At 40.5% G+C, this 22836-nt stretch overlaps 1 protein-coding gene across 4 annotated transcripts in view; it reads right to left on the bottom strand.

Moving 5' to 3' along the window:
- Positions 1-221: 221 nt before the first annotated feature.
- The window catches only part of mcamb (melanoma cell adhesion molecule b), a 35886-nt gene continuing 13271 nt past the window's right edge, over positions 222-22836 (bottom strand). Inside the window, exons 2-17 of one of the 4 annotated variants that reach the window (XM_019264126.2) lie at positions 10207-10331; positions 9874-10105; positions 8841-8911; positions 8658-8745; positions 8359-8538; positions 7584-7714; positions 7191-7326; positions 6968-7083; positions 6509-6650; positions 6273-6400; positions 5094-5235; positions 4674-4754; positions 3577-3618; positions 2998-3124; positions 2125-2236; positions 222-1988 (exon numbers count right to left, since the gene is read on the bottom strand). In XM_019264126.2, coding sequence (XP_019119671.2) covers positions 1986-1988; positions 2125-2236; positions 2998-3124; positions 3577-3618; positions 4674-4754; positions 5094-5235; positions 6273-6400; positions 6509-6650; positions 6968-7083; positions 7191-7326; positions 7584-7714; positions 8359-8538; positions 8658-8745; positions 8841-8911; positions 9874-10105; positions 10207-10331 — 1856 coding nt within the window. In that variant the 3' untranslated portion in view covers positions 222-1985. The remainder of the gene's footprint in view (positions 1989-2124; positions 2237-2997; positions 3125-3576; positions 3619-4673; positions 4755-5093; positions 5236-6272; positions 6401-6508; positions 6651-6967; positions 7084-7190; positions 7327-7583; positions 7715-8358; positions 8539-8657; positions 8746-8840; positions 8912-9873; positions 10106-10206; positions 10332-22836) is intronic. The other 3 variants (XM_010752480.3, XM_010752488.3, XM_010752495.3) reach the window with 3 other exon arrangements.

The raw sequence follows: 22836 nt of genomic DNA, 5'->3' as shown, positions 1-22836 counted from the left end.
ATAAATAATATACATATTTTGAATTGTATGGTTGCCTGGTTGTAGATGCATTTCACATTGATTAAGCATGATTTGTCTAGAATTAAAGATTATTACGTGCAGTGACTCTTTCTGGGTAAACCTATGAGGAAATTATAAGAAAATCATTCAGAAAACAGACCAGAAATTTGATATTAAAGATGTCTTACTTTGTTAAACACAGATAGGTCATTGTTGTACTCTCTTTTCGTTTAACGGTCAATCTTTATTTGGTATAATTTTCAAAAACTACAATGATTTTTTTTAGCTAATTGGTTTGAATGTCATCTGTGACATTCAAACCAATTACATTGACATTTTTGACATACATTGACATTTTACAACTCCAAGGCATTAAAATTCAAACATCCAAAACAATTTAACAGTGGTAGTCCTTAAAAACAGCAGAAAACAACAGACTAACAGAGGGCACGAGGGGTGAGTATGGATGATACCTGATTGTCTACAAATGTGATTTGCATACGTGGAGTCACAGTCATTGCCCTCCTCAGTAGTCATATACTGAAGTTGTCATGTCACTAGTCGTCATGTCTGAGGGGGATTTTGTGTCTCTCTGGGATCCAACAGATTATTTCAAGTTTCAGTCAACACATGAATGAATTCCTTAAACAGAAACATATGTTTTTCTTATAAGGAGGGCAACTTCATGCCATGAGCCATACCAGGGACCAATAATCTGTTCTACCCTCATCCTTCCTCTTGAAAAAGAAATTTAAAAAATATAGCTACAGAAGTACATTTAATTCACACACAGTCACATTAAACAAAACAACTGTTTCGCATTAGAGAAACACAGCTGCATTAAGAATAACCACAAATCAGTGCACGGAACATTAAATATAAACAACAATACAAAATGTTGGGTTTGTTGATATTTCTATAGGCTTTGATTGAAAATTTAAGGCATCTATAATCTTTTAACTCGGCTGTTGGCAATGCTTAAACTCAGGCACACGCATTGAAATATCAACATAAAGAGTTACAACTACATATAACATATAACTCTCCTATGTCAAATGTTGAACAGATTATTCACCCGCAACAAAAAAAAAATTCTTCTTTAATACGCACAGACTGGGATGTGTGAAAATAAGTGTGTGTGAGTGCTAGTGGTAGAAAATTTTGAAAAACTACAAATGTGAACGATGTGTGACTACATGACCAACAATGTTGTATTCAGAACTAAAAGGCAGCTTTTATAGTGAGGCTGTAACTGGCTGTAGGGGGAAGCATCGTTGCATCTCCAAAGATTTCAGTGTACAGACTTAAGCAAAACAGGAAAGGGACAAAAAAGAACAAGAAAAACAGACACCTACCTAAATCTTCTTTCTCTCCATAACACTATCTGGTTGATTATTTTTGGTTGTTTTTTTTTTCAATTGTGTTATTTTAAATAAAGAAATATATACATAGATTATAATATATACACTTGATAAAGAGCTGTTTCGGGCTGCTCTTCTCAGTGATTGCTTTGCCTGAGGTGATGCTTAGTCGGGTATAAAAACAGTCTCTGGTCAATGTTGTGCTCTAATTATTGTTCTACGGACAATCAGCAGTATACAAGGCTCATGATAACGAGAACTATAGGCAATGGACAGTCCTTGGTTTAAAAGGTGGAAGATTTATTGGCAGAGTTATGTCATGGGCCGCTCAAATCACTTCTCGTTAAAGTCGAATTCAAGCTGAATTACAGCAGAAGTTTTCTGGGATGTAAAAGACGGGTAAGCTAGAAGCTGCAGCTTGGAGTAATTTGAGTCTCGGCCGTCCATCATAATATTAACTGACAGACAGCTGAGCTTTTCCATGACGTAACTCTGGGCTAAACGAGCTGTGGTGGAAGCTTGAAGGCATCGGCTGGTCTGAGCCTGAGAGGGAAGAACAGGAGCAGCTGTTGGAACGTCTGCAGTCATCTCCTCACTTCTGCACGTCCAGGTACTCACCGCCCTTTACTCCAGAGGCCAAACACAGACATTAAAACACAAGCGACAATGAGGAAGAGAGAAGGGAGAGAGGGAGGATGTGTAAATATGTTAATGGTGTAATCAGACTAGCATGAAAATAGCATCATCTACAGTAGATATCTACCTGGTCGCTGGGAGGTCGCTTTTCTCCGTTGACCTCGAGCAGCACGGCTTCCTCTGTGTTGTCGCTCTTCATCTCCACCACGATGTTATCTTTGCTGGACTTCTCTTTGGTGCTACAGGACCAAAAAAAAAAAAAAAAAAAACTCCTTAAAGTCACAAATATACATATGACAAAAGTTCTTCTATCCAATCACAATGATGCATTTTGTTTTGAATGACTTTGTTGGACATGTAGGGGGAAACACAACACTGTCATACATGTATTATTACCTTTACGATGATACGGTGAACTTGTTAGCAGACGACAGTTGCATATTTACACATCCAGCAGTTACAGAGCAACATTAGTGTTCCAGTTGTGTTTGCATCCACCTGACAAATCTCATTTTAGCTAGTCTGTTTCTGGTCTCCACCAACTCCTGAAGGAAATATCTGGCTCCTAAATTCTGTCTGCCATCATGCCAAACATTTCATAACCTGACATAACATTCATATGAGTCCATAGGTGGATCTGGAGACATCTAAAATGTACTATGCATGGTGCCAAACAGCCAATGACCAATCACCACTTTAACTCTACAAGGAAAATATGGAAGCATCTTTAACTTAATATCAAGATAGAATATGCTCTGATTGAATTGGCTCTACTGATTTAAGGTTTTGTAGTTTTTATATGATGGATTTATAAACTGTTTTCCAATCCTTGTTTTGTCCCTCTGCCATGCTGCTGTTAATTAATGTCTTATTCTGTCACCAAAAGCTATTTAGAGTCTATTTCCATCTTTAAAATAGTGCATTTACATATTCAATGTCCACTAAAATTGATGCTGTGTCTAAAGGGCTAAACACATCAACTGTCTCTCCGTCCACTTACAGGTCCTGCTTGCCGGATCGACCACAGATCTTGCCCTTTTTGTACAGGAAGTAGAGCGTACTCCCCAAGATGGCCAGCAGCAGGATGCAGATAATGACGACTGCAATGATGACACCTCTGCCCTCTCCTGGGGAAGAAGCAGAAAAACAACCACAGAGTTACTCACTGTAACTGGATTATGAATGAGATGACGGTATGAGGCATGAGAGTCGGATACAGGATCGCACCGGGCAGGCTGTGCAGCATTCCACATGTGTGGGTGCGGTAGATAGCATTTTATAGAGCGTCTAAAGAGAGTGCAGCCTTAGCATGATTCACGTGACCTTAACCTGGCAACCTAAAGGAAGGAAGGTGTGCAAAGTGTAGAGAAGAGAGGTGTGCTCATACAACAGCATGACAGCATGCACAGGAAGAGGTGAAGATGAACAACTCAATGATGGTTTGATGTTTTGTTCATCGGGGTGGATGCTGGCAGGCGAGAGAGGGAGGTGCTGTGGAGGGGATATGGTGGGAAGCTTTTTGTCTTTGAGGTACAGAGGTGAGAGAGAGAGAGAGTCTTCAGCAGTGAAACATACAAACCTTGCTTGATTTTCTTTGGTGGGATAGCTGTTTTGGCTTTGACTGAGAAAAACCACATGAGCACAATTATCAGTGGGTGGGCTGAGTGTATTAAATAACTCATATCAGCAGGCCTGACACACATACACACAGACATACACATACAGTAGAGGCCTGAACTGAATACACATCAAATGTTTATCAGCTAAGAGCTAAACATCTAGCCTGATAGGCTGACTCTGGTCAGCGGCACAACCGTCATCTCCCAAAGCAGCCCTGATTAATCTCATTTAACCAGCACTGTTTTCAGAGATGACATCCCAGAACAGCTTTCCTCTGAGGGGGCTGGAAATTTTCTGGCATGACGTTACAAGACAGAGAGAAGCAGAAAGTGAGCGAACACAAGGCAGCACCGATAATGGGAGTCAGGAGACTCTCTCTGAGTGCATTTAAAGCATCAGCTGCTTTCTAGAGTCACACTGATGCATGTGTGTGTTTGTGTTTGTGGTTTGGTGTACGTGTCTGCACCTAGTACAGCCCTAACAGTGCTGTATGCAAATGGTAAATCATTTTCATCTGATTTCATTGATTGATTCATTCATTGAATGATTCTTGGGATGAAACCTCCTCTCATGCTGCTGGTTTTCACGTACATTATGGTGTTCATTTAAAGAGCACATATAAGAAAATACAGTTGAATAACATAACGAGCAGAGAATAAGAGCCGTGCAAACAAATCAGTCAATAAAACACCTTCCAGCGATAACAGACCCTTAGTAATATCACCCATTTGAAAACCATAAATGCCTTGTAGAAACCACAGTTTGTAGGCAGTGTGATCATTAACCAACATTTCAGTAATGACCTTTCCGTCATGCCAGTGTGGTTATTTGTGCTTCCTAGTTTTCCTCTTGCTCTCATTCTTTCTGCCTGACTCACAGACAAACAGCACAGCCAGGCCGCAAATGAAAGCAAGTGTGTGAACGCTGAACAGGCAGATAATGACCTTAACTGAAGTATCACTCTCAGTTGAATCCTTTTCATCGCAGTTTTCTAGATGTATTGCAGTTGACTCGAGTGGTGCTTTGGTGAGCAGTGCAAAGTGACTGTGGTCTTACCTGTGCTAGAGGGCATAGGAGTGGTAGTGCTAGTAGTAGTAGTGGTGGTGGTGGTGTTGGCTGGTGTGGTGGTGTTTATCGCTGAAAACAGTTAAGAGGCACAAATGGGAGGACACTCACTGTTAGCACATTAGGGGTAGGAGGGGAGCACATTTAACAGCCGCACAGCTAATGCAGCATCCCGTCCGACACAACAACACTGATTGAAATGTCCAAAATGACAGGCATCACATCACAGCACACGGCAGAGCTCGAGGCCTTCAGACAAAAGTAAAAATAGACAACGAACACAAAGTGACACAGACGTGAAGGGTGGGAACAGATGGGGAAAAGGTGGTGGGGGACATCAGATAGAGACGTAGACGCAAATAAACACAAAGAGCCAAAGACAGGAAACACAAGCAAGCGGGAGGAACTCACTGGCTTTGATGGCGAAGGTTACGGCGTCAGTGCCGTATTCGTTGGTGGCATTGCAGAAAGCAGTGATGTCAGAGGTGACCTCGATACTGACCACGCTGTGAACCCCATCCTCGGTTTCTTCTTTGGTTGCTGTCTCGATAACCTGGCACAAAAACACACAATGAAAGATGTAGAGAAAAAAAGAAGGTCCCACAAAAGAAAAGGCTTCCCTTTCTCCTGCACAGATGTGAAGAGTTGACTGCAGCTCTGACACATCCTGTCACAGGCTGAAGAAAAGTGCAAAAACAATCCACTTGAGTTTTATCAAAAACGAGACTGGTGGTGTCGAAGATATCACACTTAAAGCTAGAGTAGGTAATGTATTTCACAAGTATTTAGCACTAAACACAAAGTACAGCTGAGGCTAACAAGAATGTCATTGGTCTTGCAGGTAGTAGCTGCAAGTATTTGACAAATTAAAAAATTCATCATCATTATAACAAGGACATCAATGTCTTACTAAATGCATGCCAATCCATCTAACAGCTGAAAAGACATTTCACTCCAAAGTACAAAAGTGACCAAAGTAAACAGGATTTGTTATCTGGGAACCATGAATGTCAGGGTCTGCTGGATGTTTAATTCACTGTATAAGTGAGAATTTTGACCTGCCAGTGGCATGAGATACGAGGTCAGGGAGGATCATCAAAGTCATTAGCATACATCCTCTCTGCACTATGAATATCGGTGCAAACTTCTTTTAAATATATTTTTGATATTTCGGTAAAAGTAATGCACAGAGCGGTCGATCAACATTGCAGTCCTACCATTGCTAACCATCCTTGAATGAATGTCCCTGTTAGGTAAATTACTGTAACTGAAATTGATAAGAGAATGTTAGACACACAGTGTAATCTACAGTCTACCAACCTACTCCTACTCCTTTTTTTATCATATGTAGAATAAATGTCATAATAAGTAAAATCAAACAAACATACTTAAGACCTTTCTGTACTATAACAACATGGATAACATACTGTAAACCTCTGAGGGGTTTGGATGATCAGTTTGACCTGAAATAAAGTCTTCAGGACATTAAGGAAATTGAGTTCTCATCTAGTGAGAACACATTTAGAAAAACTAGCCATTTCTGTCGCAACTGTAGTTAATACAAGAATAAGAGGTGTTCCTCTGCTGTACCTTTCCATCTGAGGTGGTCCAGGTAACACTGGGAGCAGGGAAACCTCTGACATTGCAGCTCAAATCGACTGCGTTACCAACACTCTCCTCCAAATCTTTGTGCTCCTGCTCCATGATCTTTGGTGGGCCTGCAGAGATTACATTGCATGATACAGTACATCATGTAATGATATTTCTTAAAGACTGATTATTGATCAGAAAGAAATGTAATATTCGGTATCTATAATCAGATTTACCTTGGACTTTAACATGAAGTACCTCACTGGTTTGCATTCCCTCGATCTCAGGAACAGTCACCACACACATATATGTCCCTGCTGTGTCAAACGTAGCGTCCTTCAGCATCAAACTGTGGCCCTTTGTAACCACCTTTCCGTTCTACACACAACAGGACACAAAAATACATTTAACACACACACACACACACACACACACAGAGACACATACACACACTGACATGCACATGAGTAGATATGAAGCAGGGCTACCAATGTACTAGTTTTTGGTCAGATGGTCAGATCAGACGACTGATTCAACAAACCTTTACTCAAAGTTATGCAGCAAACTGAGCTTTCACAAGTGTTTAATTCAACTGACGAACGGCTGATCATCAAATAAAATAATAATTATAAAATACATTTTCTAGATGCATTGCTCTTTATATAAATGTGTTGTACTGTATATACGTATGTGACCTTAAACCAAGTTGTGTCTGTCTGCAGAGAAGAGAGGGCGTTGCAGGTGGCTTTCAGCTCCTCTCCTTGGGTCACCAGAATAGTGTCTTTGGGCATCACCACAGCAGCATCGAGATCTGCACACACAGCAGGGAAAGAGAATTCAAAGCGGGCATGTTCAGTCGTATTGGAGGTAAAATGTTTGTTTTAATAGTCACAAATCATGTCAGTGCAGGTTACTTACAGTTGACAAACACGGAGGTAACTCCACGGATCTCCTCCATGGTGTCCAACTCTACTATGCCACACTGATACTGTCCATTGTGTAGACGGGTCACATTATGCAGCTCCAACATTTTGCCGTCCCAAATCTGACCAGTCTACAGAAAATCAAAAATAATTTGATCAACCCATAAGCATTTAACTTTTAACTCAACATTATACTTTGTGACATTCAGAAGGATCTATTTGCAGAAAGGGAATGTACTATTCATAAGTATGTTGTCATTACTGTATCATGGCCTGAATAAAATCAACAACTCCACCTGCAGAGACAGATCATGATCAGACAAAGCAGGTCTTTATGCTGCTGGCGTTGATGCATGAATAATAAGCCTGAAAGGTTTATTTTTCTTACCTGGTTATGACTGATTGTCATAATTTCCGTTGGACTATTCCCGTTGCCTTGGCAGTGAAGCTCGACCACGTCCCCTTCCTTGATTTTGCCCTTTGGTGAATCCACCCAAATACTTACTTCCGTGGATGGATCTGAAACAGAGAAAAGGAATCCAAGGTGAACCTTAATGCTGTAGAAGGTTTATGTGATGGACATAACTATCTACTGAGATCCTGAGGCTAAATATCCTTGTAAACAGCTGTCAATAAACACCATACTAAACCGCTTTAAAGTGATGTATCCCATAAATAATATTAACATCAACATCCAGGTGGAAAACTACATTTCTGGAGTAAGAAAACCAAATAAACATGGATGCCAAATGTCATTTAATGTAATTAATACTTAATTTAATGTATATACTGTATTGCAAAAGTAATTTTGTTATTTTATTTTATTTTATTTATAATCCTCATGCAACTCTTTAATCGTATAACATTGGGTAACATCTTTCTCTTCTTTATGTTCCCTCAGTTAAGATGCACCAACGTGTACAAACCCAGGCCCGTGAAGGAAAAGCTTTTTAGGTTTTCTGTGGACAAAGCCCTGACCACATCAAACACATTTAGGATGAATTGGAAAGCTGACTGTATGCCAGGCTTATTGCACAAAATCAATACGTGATTTCACACCAAACTCTTGTGAAAACCTTGACAGTAGAGTTGAGATATAAGATTCAAATACTGGTATGATACTGTACTAGGCAGTTGGTGTCACTTCTGTGTGTGAAACTCACAGAGTACAGTAATGTTAATACGGTTGGTCTCGGTCATCCTGATTCCTCCAGGAACAAAGTAGGTGACCTCACAGTAGAACTGATCATCTTTGTTCGCCTTCACCACCTTCATGTTTAGCTGACTGCTGACTGTGTACAGACCAGTGGATTCACTAGTGCTGCTAGGATTGACTTTCACCTCTGGAAGTCAGAAAAACATTCACAAACACACAAGACAAGAGAAGAAAAGAACATCAAACCACATTCAGCACAAAACAATATAGAAGTGCATCACAGATGTTAACTTAGATCCGTCTCACCATCGTCTATATTGCGTAGTGGCGTGTGGTTTCTGTACCAAGTGATGTTTGGCTTCGGGAAGCCATTGGTGACAAGGCATGACGCAATCTGTAGGAGAGAGAATGAAGGAGGTGCAAATGCAGAGACTTTCAGCCTGGAGGTAATTTTTATATTCTGTCATTCAGGACTCAAAGCCTACTTACCGGGGACAGGCCGTCATCGTTCACTGAGATCCCTGTTTGCACACCCTGAATGGTAGGAAGCTCTGGTGTTTCTGCAAAAGAATAAAGAATTATATTATTATATAATTAAGAACTATAAAAGGCAACATTTTCTAAAGAAAAAGTATGTCTTTTGTCAGATGTATTTACAGTTTGAAACTCTCCGCGTGTTGCATGTGGAAAATATTTAGCTTGAGAGGAACTGAACTGCAATTTGAAGCGTTGAAAGGGTCTGAAGTGTTATTGTAAGCGTAAAAAAGTTGAGTCAGTTGTAGCGTAAGCGGTGGAAGCAGTTGTAAGTTAAAGGGTAATCATTACAATGAACTTGAGTGCTTAGTGAGCTTAAGTGTCAGTTGAAGTGAAACTGCTCAAAGACTATTAGTTGAAGTTAATTCACCTCAAGAAGTTAAACTGATTTATTTTTTAACTGGCAGTCCAGGCATTCATTCATATGTGTTAGATGAAAGCACTTTAAGCGCTGGTTTACGTCTAAGCAAGGAAAGAACAAGATTTACAGTGGTTCTCATGTAGCTCTGAAGGGTAAGTAAGTTGCATCGCGTGATTAACATTGTGTGAGAGGATGAGTTCGTCAACATCTGCCTCATTTCCATTGCATGATATGTCTCGGCTTGACTTGACTTGATTTTGTTTTTCTGTTGCAGATACTATCCCCCTGACCACAAAGGAAACTGCACAAGAAAGAGAACTAAAGAAAGTAAGTCAGAAAAGGTTGAAGGCAGCAAGACAACAGATTGCATAACACAAACAACGAGATGAATCTGGTTGCTCCATGTTGCACAAGTGGCGTTTCTCTCTGATCAATTAGTGTTCTTCAGTGTTTTTAGTCCAATATTTAGTATTAGATTTGATACCAAAAAAGTGCCATGTACCAGCAACTATAAAGAAGAATGGCTCCAAATGAGTCAAGCTGGGTCCTACTTCGCATGAAGTCGAACTTAAGCTAAAGTTTTGGTTTTGATATAATAAATAGGCTTCATCTCAAATTGAATCTTACCAAACACTTTCAGCTTTGTACGTCCCTCCCCAGGTGCCTCTGATAGACTTTTGACGAGACAGATGAATTCCAGTTCGTCTGCCAGCTGCACGTTGTTGATAGTCAACACCACCTCTCCCGAGGCTCCGGTATCATTCACACTAATCCGGTCGGTGAACGGTGTGCCTCGCTCTGGAATCTTTGTGGTGGAGTCCTGGTAGTAGAGTCTCTGCTTCTCACCCAACCATGTCACCTTAAAATTTCATAAAGTTCAAACATATGAAACATCACATGCATAAACACAGTCTACCTCTCCCCTCTGTGTATGTGTGCATCAGGCTGGGTGATACTTACATAGAACCACTGTATGATCATCGCGCCGATGCCTTCAGATGATTTGAACATGCAGGCGATCTGAGCCGTATCTCCTCTGAACACCTCCACTCTGTCTTCCATGTTCACTTCGATATTAGCCCAGGCTGGAAAAGATAAAGACAACATGGTCACTGTCAGGTATTCCTTAAAGTGCTCTCTAGTGGACAAACTATGTCTAAATTTTCTCGAACTTTCTGTGCTGATATTTCTTCGTTATCCACCAAAATGCAAATACTAATATATCTACAGTATGTGAACATCAGAACACAATGCCAATAAAGCTCCATTAAGCCAGACATGGACGGGATGGTGATGTGACAGATCTTCAAGGTGATTATCATCCTTACAAGAACCTGAATTATTCTGAAGAAACACACCCTGTTGACACAAACTCAAAGCAGGCGTGGAGGCAAAAGAAGAGAGAAGAAAACCATGGTGGGTCAAAGGGAAGAGAGAGATGCTATGAGAGGAATGAGAAGCCCACCCATGTCCACATTAATGTGCTGCATTCCACCATGTCACCCTCTCACAGGAAGAAAGGCTCAATTTACAGGCAGCATAGTAGCCCTTCTGTTCCTTCATGATCTGTCTGTGAGGAACAAGTGGTTTTCCCCGTCCAGGGTCTCTCTCTGTCCTACTAGTCTATAGAACGGCACCCCAACTTCACTTTACATTGCAGTGTTTCACTAGATGTATGAGATGTCAACAAGGGCTGTAGCCTGGAGGTAACAAGGCTGACAGGTTTGATTTAGCCTTTTCCGAGTGTCTGTTCATTGTGTTGGTGAATGTAGCTTTTCTCGTGGTAAAGAAAGAAACAATGGCGGGAGAATATTGGAGTTGAAGAATATAAATGTGGTTCATTTGTGTCCTGCACTGACCTTTTTTTTCTTTTTACTTATTCATTTTAACCTCGAGAAGCACAAAGGACAATACACAGAGCACCATTAAGTCTCCATGTTCCGGAAACGTACTTTAAAATAGAAGGAAGTTTATTTAACATTGTATATTATTTCATAGTTTGAAATGATGACATAGAAACAGTAATACCACAATCTCATATCTACTCACTAACTTTTTCAAGGGCTTTCTACAGCATCATGTGACCGAGTATGGAGCTTTGCCACGATAGCCGTTATCTGGTGTGAAATGTTGTGACAGTGAGATTTGGTAGACTGCTGTGGTAAAATCTTGTGAGTGTGCCTGGGGTTGAAGTGAGACTTTGAAAGATATAAAAAGCATGTTCATTCCCTTACACATGAAATGTTTCATATTTCTTACTTGGTCTAATATGACCAGCAGCTTATGGTGGCTAGTGTTTGCAGACTTTGTGTACATCTGGTTGGATAATGCATTTTACTCCAGTTACTGTATGATTTAGCATTTTCCTTTATTACGTGATCATTTGTGACCACACTTTCAGAAGCAAAGTTAGTGAGCAGAAGGTCACCGGCTCCTAAAAAATTAATGTTTGGAGCACAGACTTGCTCAATAATATATTATAAACTGGTCAAATAAATTCTATTTTTTTAAAAAAAGGTTACGGTAATTGTTTTATATTTCATTTCATTTTAAGAACTGACAGAATCAGCGCTCAATTATACTGTATCCGGTATCAAAAGACACTTCATCCAGGAAAAACGATCACATGCTGTATTTGTGCAGTTAAGTGAATTACCATAACACCAGAGCTGCTTGCTGATTCCTGCTCCTCTCCTGGCATTTCATTCAGTCATCAACTGCACGTATAACAAACATTTACTGAACCTTTGACTGTTCTTTGACCGGCAGGATCAACAATAAACACGACTTCTCCCTTCTCCTTCTTCCTCTGTCTACTTTTCTAACTCCCTCCTTGATATTCTCCCCCTTTTCTCTCCCACCTGCCTCCCCCCTCTGCTGTGTGTTGCTGTTTACCACCGACTAATGGAGCTGGACGGATGCTTTCCTGTTAAAGAAATCCAATTAGACTCTCCAACATAGACATTTACTGGCCATTAGCGATGGAAGGACAACGCTGACTCACTCACAGCATCCCATCCCCCACCTGAGGACGTACCCACAGTAAGAGGTGGGATTTATGCAGGGGAGGAAATTCAGATTCTAGCTGGCATCAGACCCAATGTTTACAAACTCTTTCCCCATCCTGTCTGACAGCAGCAGTCTGTTTGCTCAAATCTCATTTGTAATTTGACCAGATTTCTTCTCTTCACTCCAAGGCCTCAGATCGATCCTCTCTCATGCAGATATTGGAGTTCATGCACATTTGATAATAGTCATACTGTATATCAGTATGACAGAATAAAGCCGACCATCTCTCTGGGAAAGCTGGGCCTCTCCAGTTTTATGAGCCTTGACCCTGAGACAACAAATTCACATGCTGAGTGTGTGATTTCCACAAGAAAGGGGAATGTACTCTGTCCACTATAGTAAATATGTGTTAGGGACCCTGACACTGAGGGATGAGAGGAATTCAGAATATATAGAAAGTGCAAACCTAATGCCCACTGGGTTTTTTTGTGTTGTTGTTGTTGTTTTTAATTTAATCCAGTAATCCTGGTCTATAAATCGTGAAAACATAGCATCTTCTCATGCTGTCCAAAACCCAAAGTTCTCCACTTTGCGATCATATACACAAAAAGCAACAAATTGACGACAATTCAGAAACTATAATAACTGAATGTTTGATAAAATAGTTGTTTTAATCAACTAATTTTGACTGATGTGAAGATGAATGTGAAGTTCAAAATCACTACTAGATTTAGATTTACTAGAAACTCTGCTGGTTGCCTGTTAAACTCTGCTGTGAAAACTCAACTTCAGGAAGTCACTGTCCTTTCATATAACTCAACTATTTTATGCTTCATGTTTTGATGCTGATTGGTTGATTTTGTTGCCTTTGGACAGAGGCAGGCTAGCTGTTTCCCCCTGTTTCCAGTCTTTATGCTAAGCTATGTTAGTTTCATACTGAATACTGTTACTTTACAGACATGAGAATGGTGTCAATCAGGAAACGGATAAGCGTACTTCCCAAAATGATTTCTTTAAACAGTTAGTCAAAGCATTAAAAAACTTCAGTAAAGTCTAGGTGGTATTGACATACAATGTGAAAAGTATTTCCTTCGAGGAAAACCTTGAAGCGAAGTGCCTCAATTTAACACTAATTCAAGTTAATCACAGGATTCCCACACCGCAAAAATAGGAAACCCCTTACAAGAACAGCTCTGTTTATTTCCCCGCAGATACACAGAAGACATATCAGAGAAATATGGCAGTTAAAAGGTTAAAAGGGATATTTTGCTTTGATTTATGAAGCTAATTGAGTCTGGGTCACAAGCAGACACACACATGTACAACGACATCTCAATAGCCCTGATAATCGAGGTTCAAAGAGCCCCGACTGAGGCTGCAGGTGATCTCTCAACAGGAATTTAAAAAAAGAGAGAAGAGAGAATGGAGTTGCAAAATTAGGTGCACTGAAAGATAAGACAAAATAAGAACCGCAAAACACAAAAACAAGAAGAGCAGAGGCAGAGAGGATAAGATAATCTCCGGGGGGGAAGTCATATCAAAGACATTGTTATGTCTGCATTGAAGTCAAAGCCTTTTGTCAGGATACACAATCAGTTTCTGTGTGGAGAGCCATGATAACAAAACTTCCTGCCAAGCTCTGAGCTTCAGTGGCAGCTTATCCACAACCTCTTTAGACCTCTTACTATAAAGAAAATATAGAGCACATGTAACCTCCCACAAAGGCAGAAAACTATTGTAACGTTATCAGCACACAATCTTAAATCATGTTTATTTTTAAAGCTTTATGAGCGCTGCGTGTTTTAAAACAGACGCATCAGTCCTCCCTCTGACAGGTACAGCAGACAGACGAGATGTGGAATGTGGTTGTTCAAAGGCTGGAATCTGGTCTGACTTTCTAACCATGAAGTTGACAGGCTGCAGTCGGCCTCCCTCTCTGGCAACCGGTCCGGACCTCAGATGGTCATCGGTCAAGGAGGGAAGAGGAGAGGACGGCCACCTTCAACATGTGAACTGGCATTCAAACTGAATTACTGTCCTCTTTTTTACATAATCTAACTGGGTGGCAGGGCTCAGGTGCACAGTATCGGCCCCACAATGATTCCCTTTTCTTTTCTTTTTTTACAGTTTTTTCCTTTATATGTTCCACATACAGACATATTTATACTACAATCAACTGAAATCCCATGGCTACACCATTTAATTAATTATGTGATTTAATTTAGGTCACTTTACTAACTACAAACTAAAATGAAATTTCAATAACATTAAATTTACCAACAAAAAAAAGCACATTGGTTAAGCTCTGTGAAAGATCATGATGATTAGATGGTAATTAAGGTTTGTAAATAAATTGCTATCGTGCTTTATTCACACTGCAACACTAGAGACGAGGATCAGCGGTTGGGTTTAGGCAGCAAAAGCACATTGGTTAAGCTCTGTGAAAGATCATGATGATTAGATGTTAATAAAGGTTTGTAAATAAATTGCTATCGTGCTTTATTCACTACGTGTACACTGCGCTGCAAAAATACGTCGTCAGTGTATATTTTGTTGTTACGTTCAGTATAAACATTTTGTGATTTTTGTGATTTTGTGTAAGTTAATCAACAATAACATTCCCTCATTATGTTACTAAACGGTGAGCTTTAAATAGAATTATATTTCTTTGAAAACATATTTGCTGTCGCAAATTGGCGTAGACATTCTTTTAGGGGCAGAGCTGCAACAAGGAGGAAGAAGAAGCGCACATGCTCAGAAACATCTTGACGTTTTGACCTGAGGATGGGCTGACAGCTCATGGAGTGTGTAAAAAGATAGACATTTAATCCTCTGGGGACAATGAATAAACTAAATAAATATCAATCTGTAGCTTTTTTTGTGTAAAAGTGAAAACGCAAAAATCACCATCAATATCCATGCCAAGTTTTAGGTCAAGCTGGCCACTGGCTGTCAAGGTATCTTTGATATAAATGGACAGACTGACGGTGATTTCTTTTGGCCCTGCTGACTGTGGGGGAAAAACATTAAGAAAAAAAAATCAGATCAAAAGCAGTGTCTGACAGGATGATCCCTGAGGTCAAGGCAAAGCAGACACACACACAACCTGAGATCTTTCAGCCTGTCTGTCTGTTTGGGAGTTGTGAGGTGGGATGAGCCCATCAGATGTGCAACAGGATCCGGCACACACACACACACACTACACACACTACACACTGTGATCTCTAGCTGTATCCAACTACTGACCTGAACTTGAGACCCGACCAGCACTAAACACATTATAACAAGGCTTGCAAATGTCTCAGAGCACAACTAGCACATGACACACATCCTACTCTGCTCGGATTCATTGACTAGTTTTCAACCACTTATTTTGGCAAGAGCCTTTTTGCACTCTCTAAAAAGAAACTATGTTGTCCAGAATCCATTAATCTACAAGAGAGAGCACGCAGTTTTGTTTGCACTACAGAGTCCTTGTATAACCCTTTTCTTCTATCATGAGGTTAGATTTTAAGGTACTGTATTAATATTTACATACCAAGGATTCCCCCTGCTCAGCCTCTAATTCATGTTTAATTTACATCTGGTGTGTCCTCCAAAGAAAATACCGAGGCTCCATTGAACTAAGGGATTAAAGTATAAGTATGAATATATTAAAAAGGAGGACAGATATCGAGACAGCGTAGCTTCCTCATTGTGTGTCTGCTAGTTTTAATTGCTTGCCACCACCCACTAACTTACCCCGTCAGGTGATAGCACTGCTGTATACACGTGGCAGCATAATTATAATCATCTTAAAAATAACAAGAGCGGCATTACATTTAATTATAATTATATGTTAAATCTACTTCCTGGCAGTTTGTACTGATACACAGCATGCACGCCACCGTGTGTAATAGTTGCAAGCAAATATTTCCCTTCAAAACACGCTGGTAAAAATGAAGTGACAGCTCTGGGACATGTTTCCAGCCCTGTCACATCTAAGAATAACAATAGCCTATCAAACTTGTTTGCTTACATGATACAGCAGAATTACAGTGCACTGACCCGGCTGGCACCAGAAATAGCAGCCCTACTTCAGGACAGGGTGAGACAGAGAGAGGGAGCATGGGAAAACAGTGCCTCAGTCAGGCTGCCCTTTGTACGGATGTAAATAGGTCTGAGACGAGTGAATAGAGTGTAGAGTTAACGGGAGAAAACTGATAAAAGACGAGCGAGAGAGAATAGAAAATGATAAGAGGCACGATGGGAGGAGGAATCAAGGTGGCAGACGGAGGTTTGCGAAGAAGTGGGTGTTTGGTTCTCTGCAAGCTGATGTGGCCTGATATTTATCACACTAATCCCGCAACTGCACAGTATCCTGCAGAGATAAGGAAATGTCATCAGGATGAAGTCAACACGTCTCACTCAACATGGTGAGAAGAGAAATACAGAGAGATGCCTACTGCCCTCTGTATCAAGCCTCGCCTTAGGGACCAAGAGCAACAGCTGGTCTGCAGGGTGTAAGGGGTGAAAAGGTCAATGATGTAAGAAGGGGGAAGGCCTCTCAGTGATTTAAAAAAAAAAAAATCATCCAATTTTAAAATCAGCTCTAAACACCATGAGTCAATGAGCTCAAATATTTGAGTTCTTGTAAGATTCCTAGCTGCAGTGTTTTGCACAAATTGGCGGCGGTTGATTGATTTCAGGTGCAGTCCGACATATAATGAGTTACAGTAATCTAGATGGCTGGAGACAAAAGCATGAATGAGAGTTTATGCATCCCTGAATGAATAGAAGAATATAATCTTGGCAATACTCCTGATGTGAGCAATAGCTGATCCAGTGAGATTGCTAAAATATTTATAGAAGTTCAGATCTGAATCAACCGTTAATCCCAAGATTTGTGGCCTCATGGGTGCACCACAAATCCTGGGACATTAATGTCTGATAAACACGATTTGTGCACTTTGGGTTTAAACACCATCACTTGAGATTTGTCACTCTCACTCCAGAACCTTATGGCTGTAAGACAGCTTGTGAGCGAGGTAGCTGAGGATGAAATCTGATGGATTAATGGACAAATATAGAAGTGTGTATCGTCAGCATAAAAGTGAAAAGAAATATAGGAATATGTTATGCAAAAATGGTTTTAGATATGTGGCTGTCAGTGTAGCAGCAATGGCCTTGTAAATGTTGTATTCATATTATTTGTAGAGACCAAGATAGTTGTTGTTGTTTTTCTACACAAAGGTGAAATGGAAATGATTATTAGTGAGAACTTATAGGCCTCCTAGCCATAAAAAAAGACCACAAACAACTCTGAATCCAAGATATGCAAATACATTATGCATTAACATTACATCACACATCATCTCGGCTTAACTCCAATGAAACCAGTGTGTCTGCATATTCCCTCTCGTCCCTCAGAATAGAAATTTAAAAAACAAATGAACTCAAGAAATCTACATTGGTAATGGTGGCTACATGCACCTTTACTGATCTCATCATCTCTGTCTTTCTCTGCTTTACTTTCACAATTTACTTTATGCTACACAATAACATGTCTAAGGTGTAACTGTAGCTTAAAGCACATCTGTCCATGCAATAACTGCAGGCTAATTATGTAGCGACACATCAGTGATATCTGATATCTGTGATTCCACCTGCATCTGAATGCAGCATAGAAATTTTCACTTTATGTAAAAGTGAAAGTAAAATTTTGAGAATTATATTTTTTCAGCACAGTTATAGAGACACTACCAATTTAAAACACTTTACCCGTCATGGGCAGAAATACTCAGCTTGTGAAAACAGTTGTGTAATTTCTTTGGTGGCAACTGGAGAGCTCTGAGAAAATGACCCTAATGATGTCATCAGGGTTATCTAATCTTGCGGAGAGCCTGTGTTACAAACTGGTGGGGCATTTACCCGGCAAGGAGGGTCTAACAAAAGATGTTATCGAGTTTCATTGGGGGAACGGATCTGGTGATTTTGGAGCTTGATCCAAACTAGAGACTAAACATCAGGTTATCTCCTTTTTTTTTTTTGGCGGAAAGTCCAAGGACAACTGTAAGAGTGTATACGTTTTTGCACTGTGCACATTTTTTACATGTTGTGAGATGTTCTGAACCAAGACTGATAATTTGTGTGAGTGGTGACGTGCTGTTGACTGGGTATCTCACACTGGTGGTGAGAGGACAGGGTTGTGTAAGATAAACTATCAATGTCAAGGAATTAACTTAATCCAACCAGTGCACCTGGTCACATGGACCTCGGTTGGGTGCCCAACATCAACCGCCACTTGATTTGTTCAATACTTATTCACTGCTTTTTTTCCAATATGCAAAGCTACTTAACAGGTTCAAATTAACAAGAGAAAACTTTATGACTCCACTTAATGGAAATCTGGTCTTAAAGAGGAAGTAAGGCTGAGGATCTTCACATACGTATTTGAGGAATGGGCAGATGCAGCCAAATTCTTGTCCCCCCCTTCAAAGATCCATTACCAGAACAGTAGTCCCACTTAGTTTCGGTCAACTCAGCTTTGCTAAATGGTGCAAAGGAATGTTATGAGAAACTCTTGAAAACGTGTATACTAAAGGCCTTGTCACGCATTCATCAATCACATCAGTCCTGTGACGCACCACAGGGCATTTAAACACGCATCACACAGGGCTCTTGGCTTTAATCAGGCATTCAGAACGAAAAAGGACTCTCACTGACTCATGAATCCCCCACACAGCCCCTGGCACAGCAGACACATTTCTCCATAAACTCAACATGCAGCAGAAGTTATAATGTCATGAATAAGCCACTCAAATAAAAGAATGACTAATAAATACACAAGATATGTGGGGCTATTAAAGAAGATCCAAAAGATCCAGCTAATAGTCCTGAAAGCTGTAATTCTCCAGAGAATTCAGAACTTCTTTGATGCACAGTAATCTACAGCGCATTGGGGATCTTTCCATAAACCCCCCGTCCAGACACCAGGCTCTTTGACCCAAAAGTGTTTTACTCTTTCTTCACAAATATGCATGCTTCTTTGTATCCCATTTGCTTGCATTAGCAAGGCTTTGATTTATTAATGAGAACTCAAGTGGCTTTACTACACTATGTTGGAAGAAACTGGACTCCACGAGGAAGTTTTAGGTGTGAATGGATCAAGATAGTAAGAGTGCAGATTAGTAAACCAGATGTAGTTGGTCAGTATCGTATAATAAATATTAGCAAACACACTTTTTCAGATATATCCCACTAACAATTGTGACTTTAATTTAAGTCAATTATTCAACAAAATGTCAGATACTGATTCAACTTTCTTAAAATTAAGATACCCATTTGAATTCGCTGTGGAGCTAAGTTTTATGAGTGGGTCCTTGCTTGTTTGGTTTATGAGGAAACCCCATGGAGCATCTGTTTCATTGGGTTTCTGTGGACTGTGTTGGTGGGAGCATATTGTTCAGCTACGAGGGTGACAATGACAGTTGGAAGGAAGTCCAGTTGGAGTTATAAATTAATGCGTTCATCAGACAGCAAAACTGGTTTATAATATTCACAGACAGGAGCGACTATTTTATCTTTCGACATGTCATTCACAAAGTTAACAGCAGAAATATGGCGTCCACATTACAGTAATCTAGGAACTCTGCATTAGACTGGACGAATAAAACAACCCCTTCCGCTTGAGTTCTTAAACTGGGCATTTTTCACCATTTTTTTTCCAAGATAGAAGATTTTCGGTTATTTTTGCTTTTACTAAAGCTCGTGTAGACAGACACGAAATGTTGAGAGAGAGGGTATAGGGAAAATGACTAGGTCACATTGCAGTTATATGATGTGCACCTATCTGGTGTCTTTTAGACTGAAAATGAATGAATAGAGAAAAAAATGACTGTTTTATTGACACATATATTTTAACAGAGTGACTCCGTATGGAGCCTGTGTGGGGTTCAGGTGATGTGTGCAAAGACAAAAAGATGGACAGTGGCAGCTGCAGCACCCAAACTGCACATTCCCACGATGCCTGAGAGAAAACAAGGTCAACTTGTCACACTGACCCGCCAGACACTTTCCTTAGCACACACACACACACACACACTCATCCCCAGGGTGCTGGAGCCAAATGCAGGCAGTATCCACTCAACATGCCATCAGAATTAACGATTTCCAAAAGGCACGGGAGACGAAGGATACAAAGAATGTAAATACAGTGAGGATAAGAGTGGACCACACAGCAGGGGAGAAAGGGAGTGAGTCACATTGCTCTCTGATTTCTCCTGGTGATCTGACGCTATACAGTACTCCGTTTCTACAGACCACCTGTTGTGGAGATCAGCCTGGGCTAGATCTGGCTCGATTCTCAGCACGGCCAGACTCCAGTCCGTCTTTTAGGGGGGTTCTGCTAACTTACAACTGTCACAACAGTACGGTAATAAAGCTTTGGATGGGTCTCTTATAAGGTCACTTATAACAGAGGCGGTGGTGTTAGACTAAATTTCTGAGTCTGGAAATGTTTAGAGTCAAAATGCCATTGAGCAAGGCAGCTATTGCCCAGTTGGTCTAGCAGAGCAGCTTAGTGACCACCAGGAGATGATTTTAAGCTTGTGACTGTATTTAAAAGGGGTCAGTTCACCAAAATATCAGCTATCCACTGAGGTCTCTCTAAGGTTTCTGCCGCCAACCCAAATACAACGGAGGTGAACGCAATATCGTCTGTGTTCTCTCATGGCATTTCCAGAAAAGTAGTGGGATGGCGTCAGGATCAATTTCCTGTCTCATAGAAATTGTGTTTTTATACAACAAAGCTGCCACAGCAAATACGTTTTGAGGGAAACATGCTGACTGAATTACATCTTCTATGAATGAGGAAATGTTAATTGTACCTGGGCAAGTCTTGCATTTGTCACCACAATGTAATTATGAATTTTGGGGTTGTATGTTTAAATGACAAACATGAAGCCAGTCAGCAAAGCCGAGCATAAAGCCTGGAAACAGGATTGAACAGCTGGCCTGGCTCTGTCCAAAGATAACAAAACTCACCAATCAGCACCTCTAAAGCTCTCTAATTAACACGTTATGTCTCATTTAATCCATACAAAAACATGTTGAACCTCTAATTTGTGGTTTTACAGAAGTAAAAACTATGTGTAAATTGACATTTTCAACAACTGGTGACAATGCAAGGGAGTGAGATTCAACATATTCGGGTTTTGATTAGTGTATTTGCTCAATCTGTAGCACCGTTTTTTTTCTGTTCTTTTGCAACTATTGCTCTGTTGAAGCAAAAAGATCATTATTGATCACACCTGTGTTAGGCAATATACTGTGTGTGCAGTATTCTGGGCATTTTGTGCCATAGCTGAACATTTGTGCTTTTCAGTAAACACCTAAAGATAGAGAAGATTCCTGGTAGTGTGCTGGACAAACATCAAAATCATTTCTGAGGCCACAGCTGTGAAGATCCAACAGGACGCCTTCAGCTGTGAGGACTAGCGCAGGTTCACTGACCTGAATCTAATCCCTCTTTAGGAAGCGGCTTTGGTCTTCACTCAGCAGTTATACTCCAAAGAGAGTTCACTCTGTTCCCCAGCCTTTGATAACTACTTGGCAACAAGACAAGACCTTCTCCCCTTTACTCAAAGTATCCACACTCAGCTATTTTGCCCCCCACACACACTCACATATAAAATGTGCACTGAATATGACTTCTGACTTCATGTGGGACGTGGTCATCTTCCCATGTCCTAATCCACGACTCCCATAATTTAAAAAAACATTGTAAAATTACTCTCACAATCTCACAACTCTGTACCTACTTGTATTTCTGTCTATGTGTGTGTGTGTGTGTGTGTGTGTGTGTGTGTTTGAGTAAATCTCAGTGGGCCATTTCCTCATGCCTGCTCCCATAGTAGTACAAACGCCCCCTCCATCCTCTTTCCCACGTTCCAAACGACAAAATGGTCTCCATATCAGCCACTCTGTGAGCAGGCAGAAGTAAAATAACACACGCTGCTTAAAAGTATGGGAAAGGCCAACAGGCAAAGTATTTTTTTTTCATGATGCTGATGGTGACGATATAGAAACAGAGAGAGAGCGAGGTCCCATGACATGGCTTCACAAGTATGAGATGTGCGTTGCTTGCTGCTGGCATATTATGGCTAAAGATAGATTGCAGATACACACACACAAACACACTGGTACTCAGCAGCAGCAGCTCTCTCCTTTTTTGGTGGATGCTGCAAGCGGCAATAATGAATCGCTAAATCGTTGACTGCTCTTTCAAGACATCCATTTGCTACCTGTGTGTCCATGAACAGGTGCGAAGTTTGTAAAAGCACCATTATTAAAGCTGCAGCATTACCAAGACTAAGATGGCTAAAGGGAACGCATGCCGGCTTCATGGTTTAGTTGATGCCACCAGTGTGTGGAGTTACATGATACACAAGTATCGCTATCAGTATGGGCTACCCATAAGTGTTTGTCAAATGCAATCTGGCATTTTATAATAAAAACGCTGACAAAAATCAAACGCATTCCTATGTACTGCGTATGACATATGTAATAAGTTATGTCAGGAATCTATTAAACGAACACTTT

Source organism: Larimichthys crocea, chromosome VII (assembly GCF_000972845.2).
Source record: "Larimichthys crocea isolate SSNF chromosome VII, L_crocea_2.0, whole genome shotgun sequence".
Taxonomy (NCBI): Eukaryota; Metazoa; Chordata; class Actinopteri; family Sciaenidae; genus Larimichthys; species Larimichthys crocea.
This window is presented reverse-complemented; position numbering and strand designations above follow the sequence as displayed.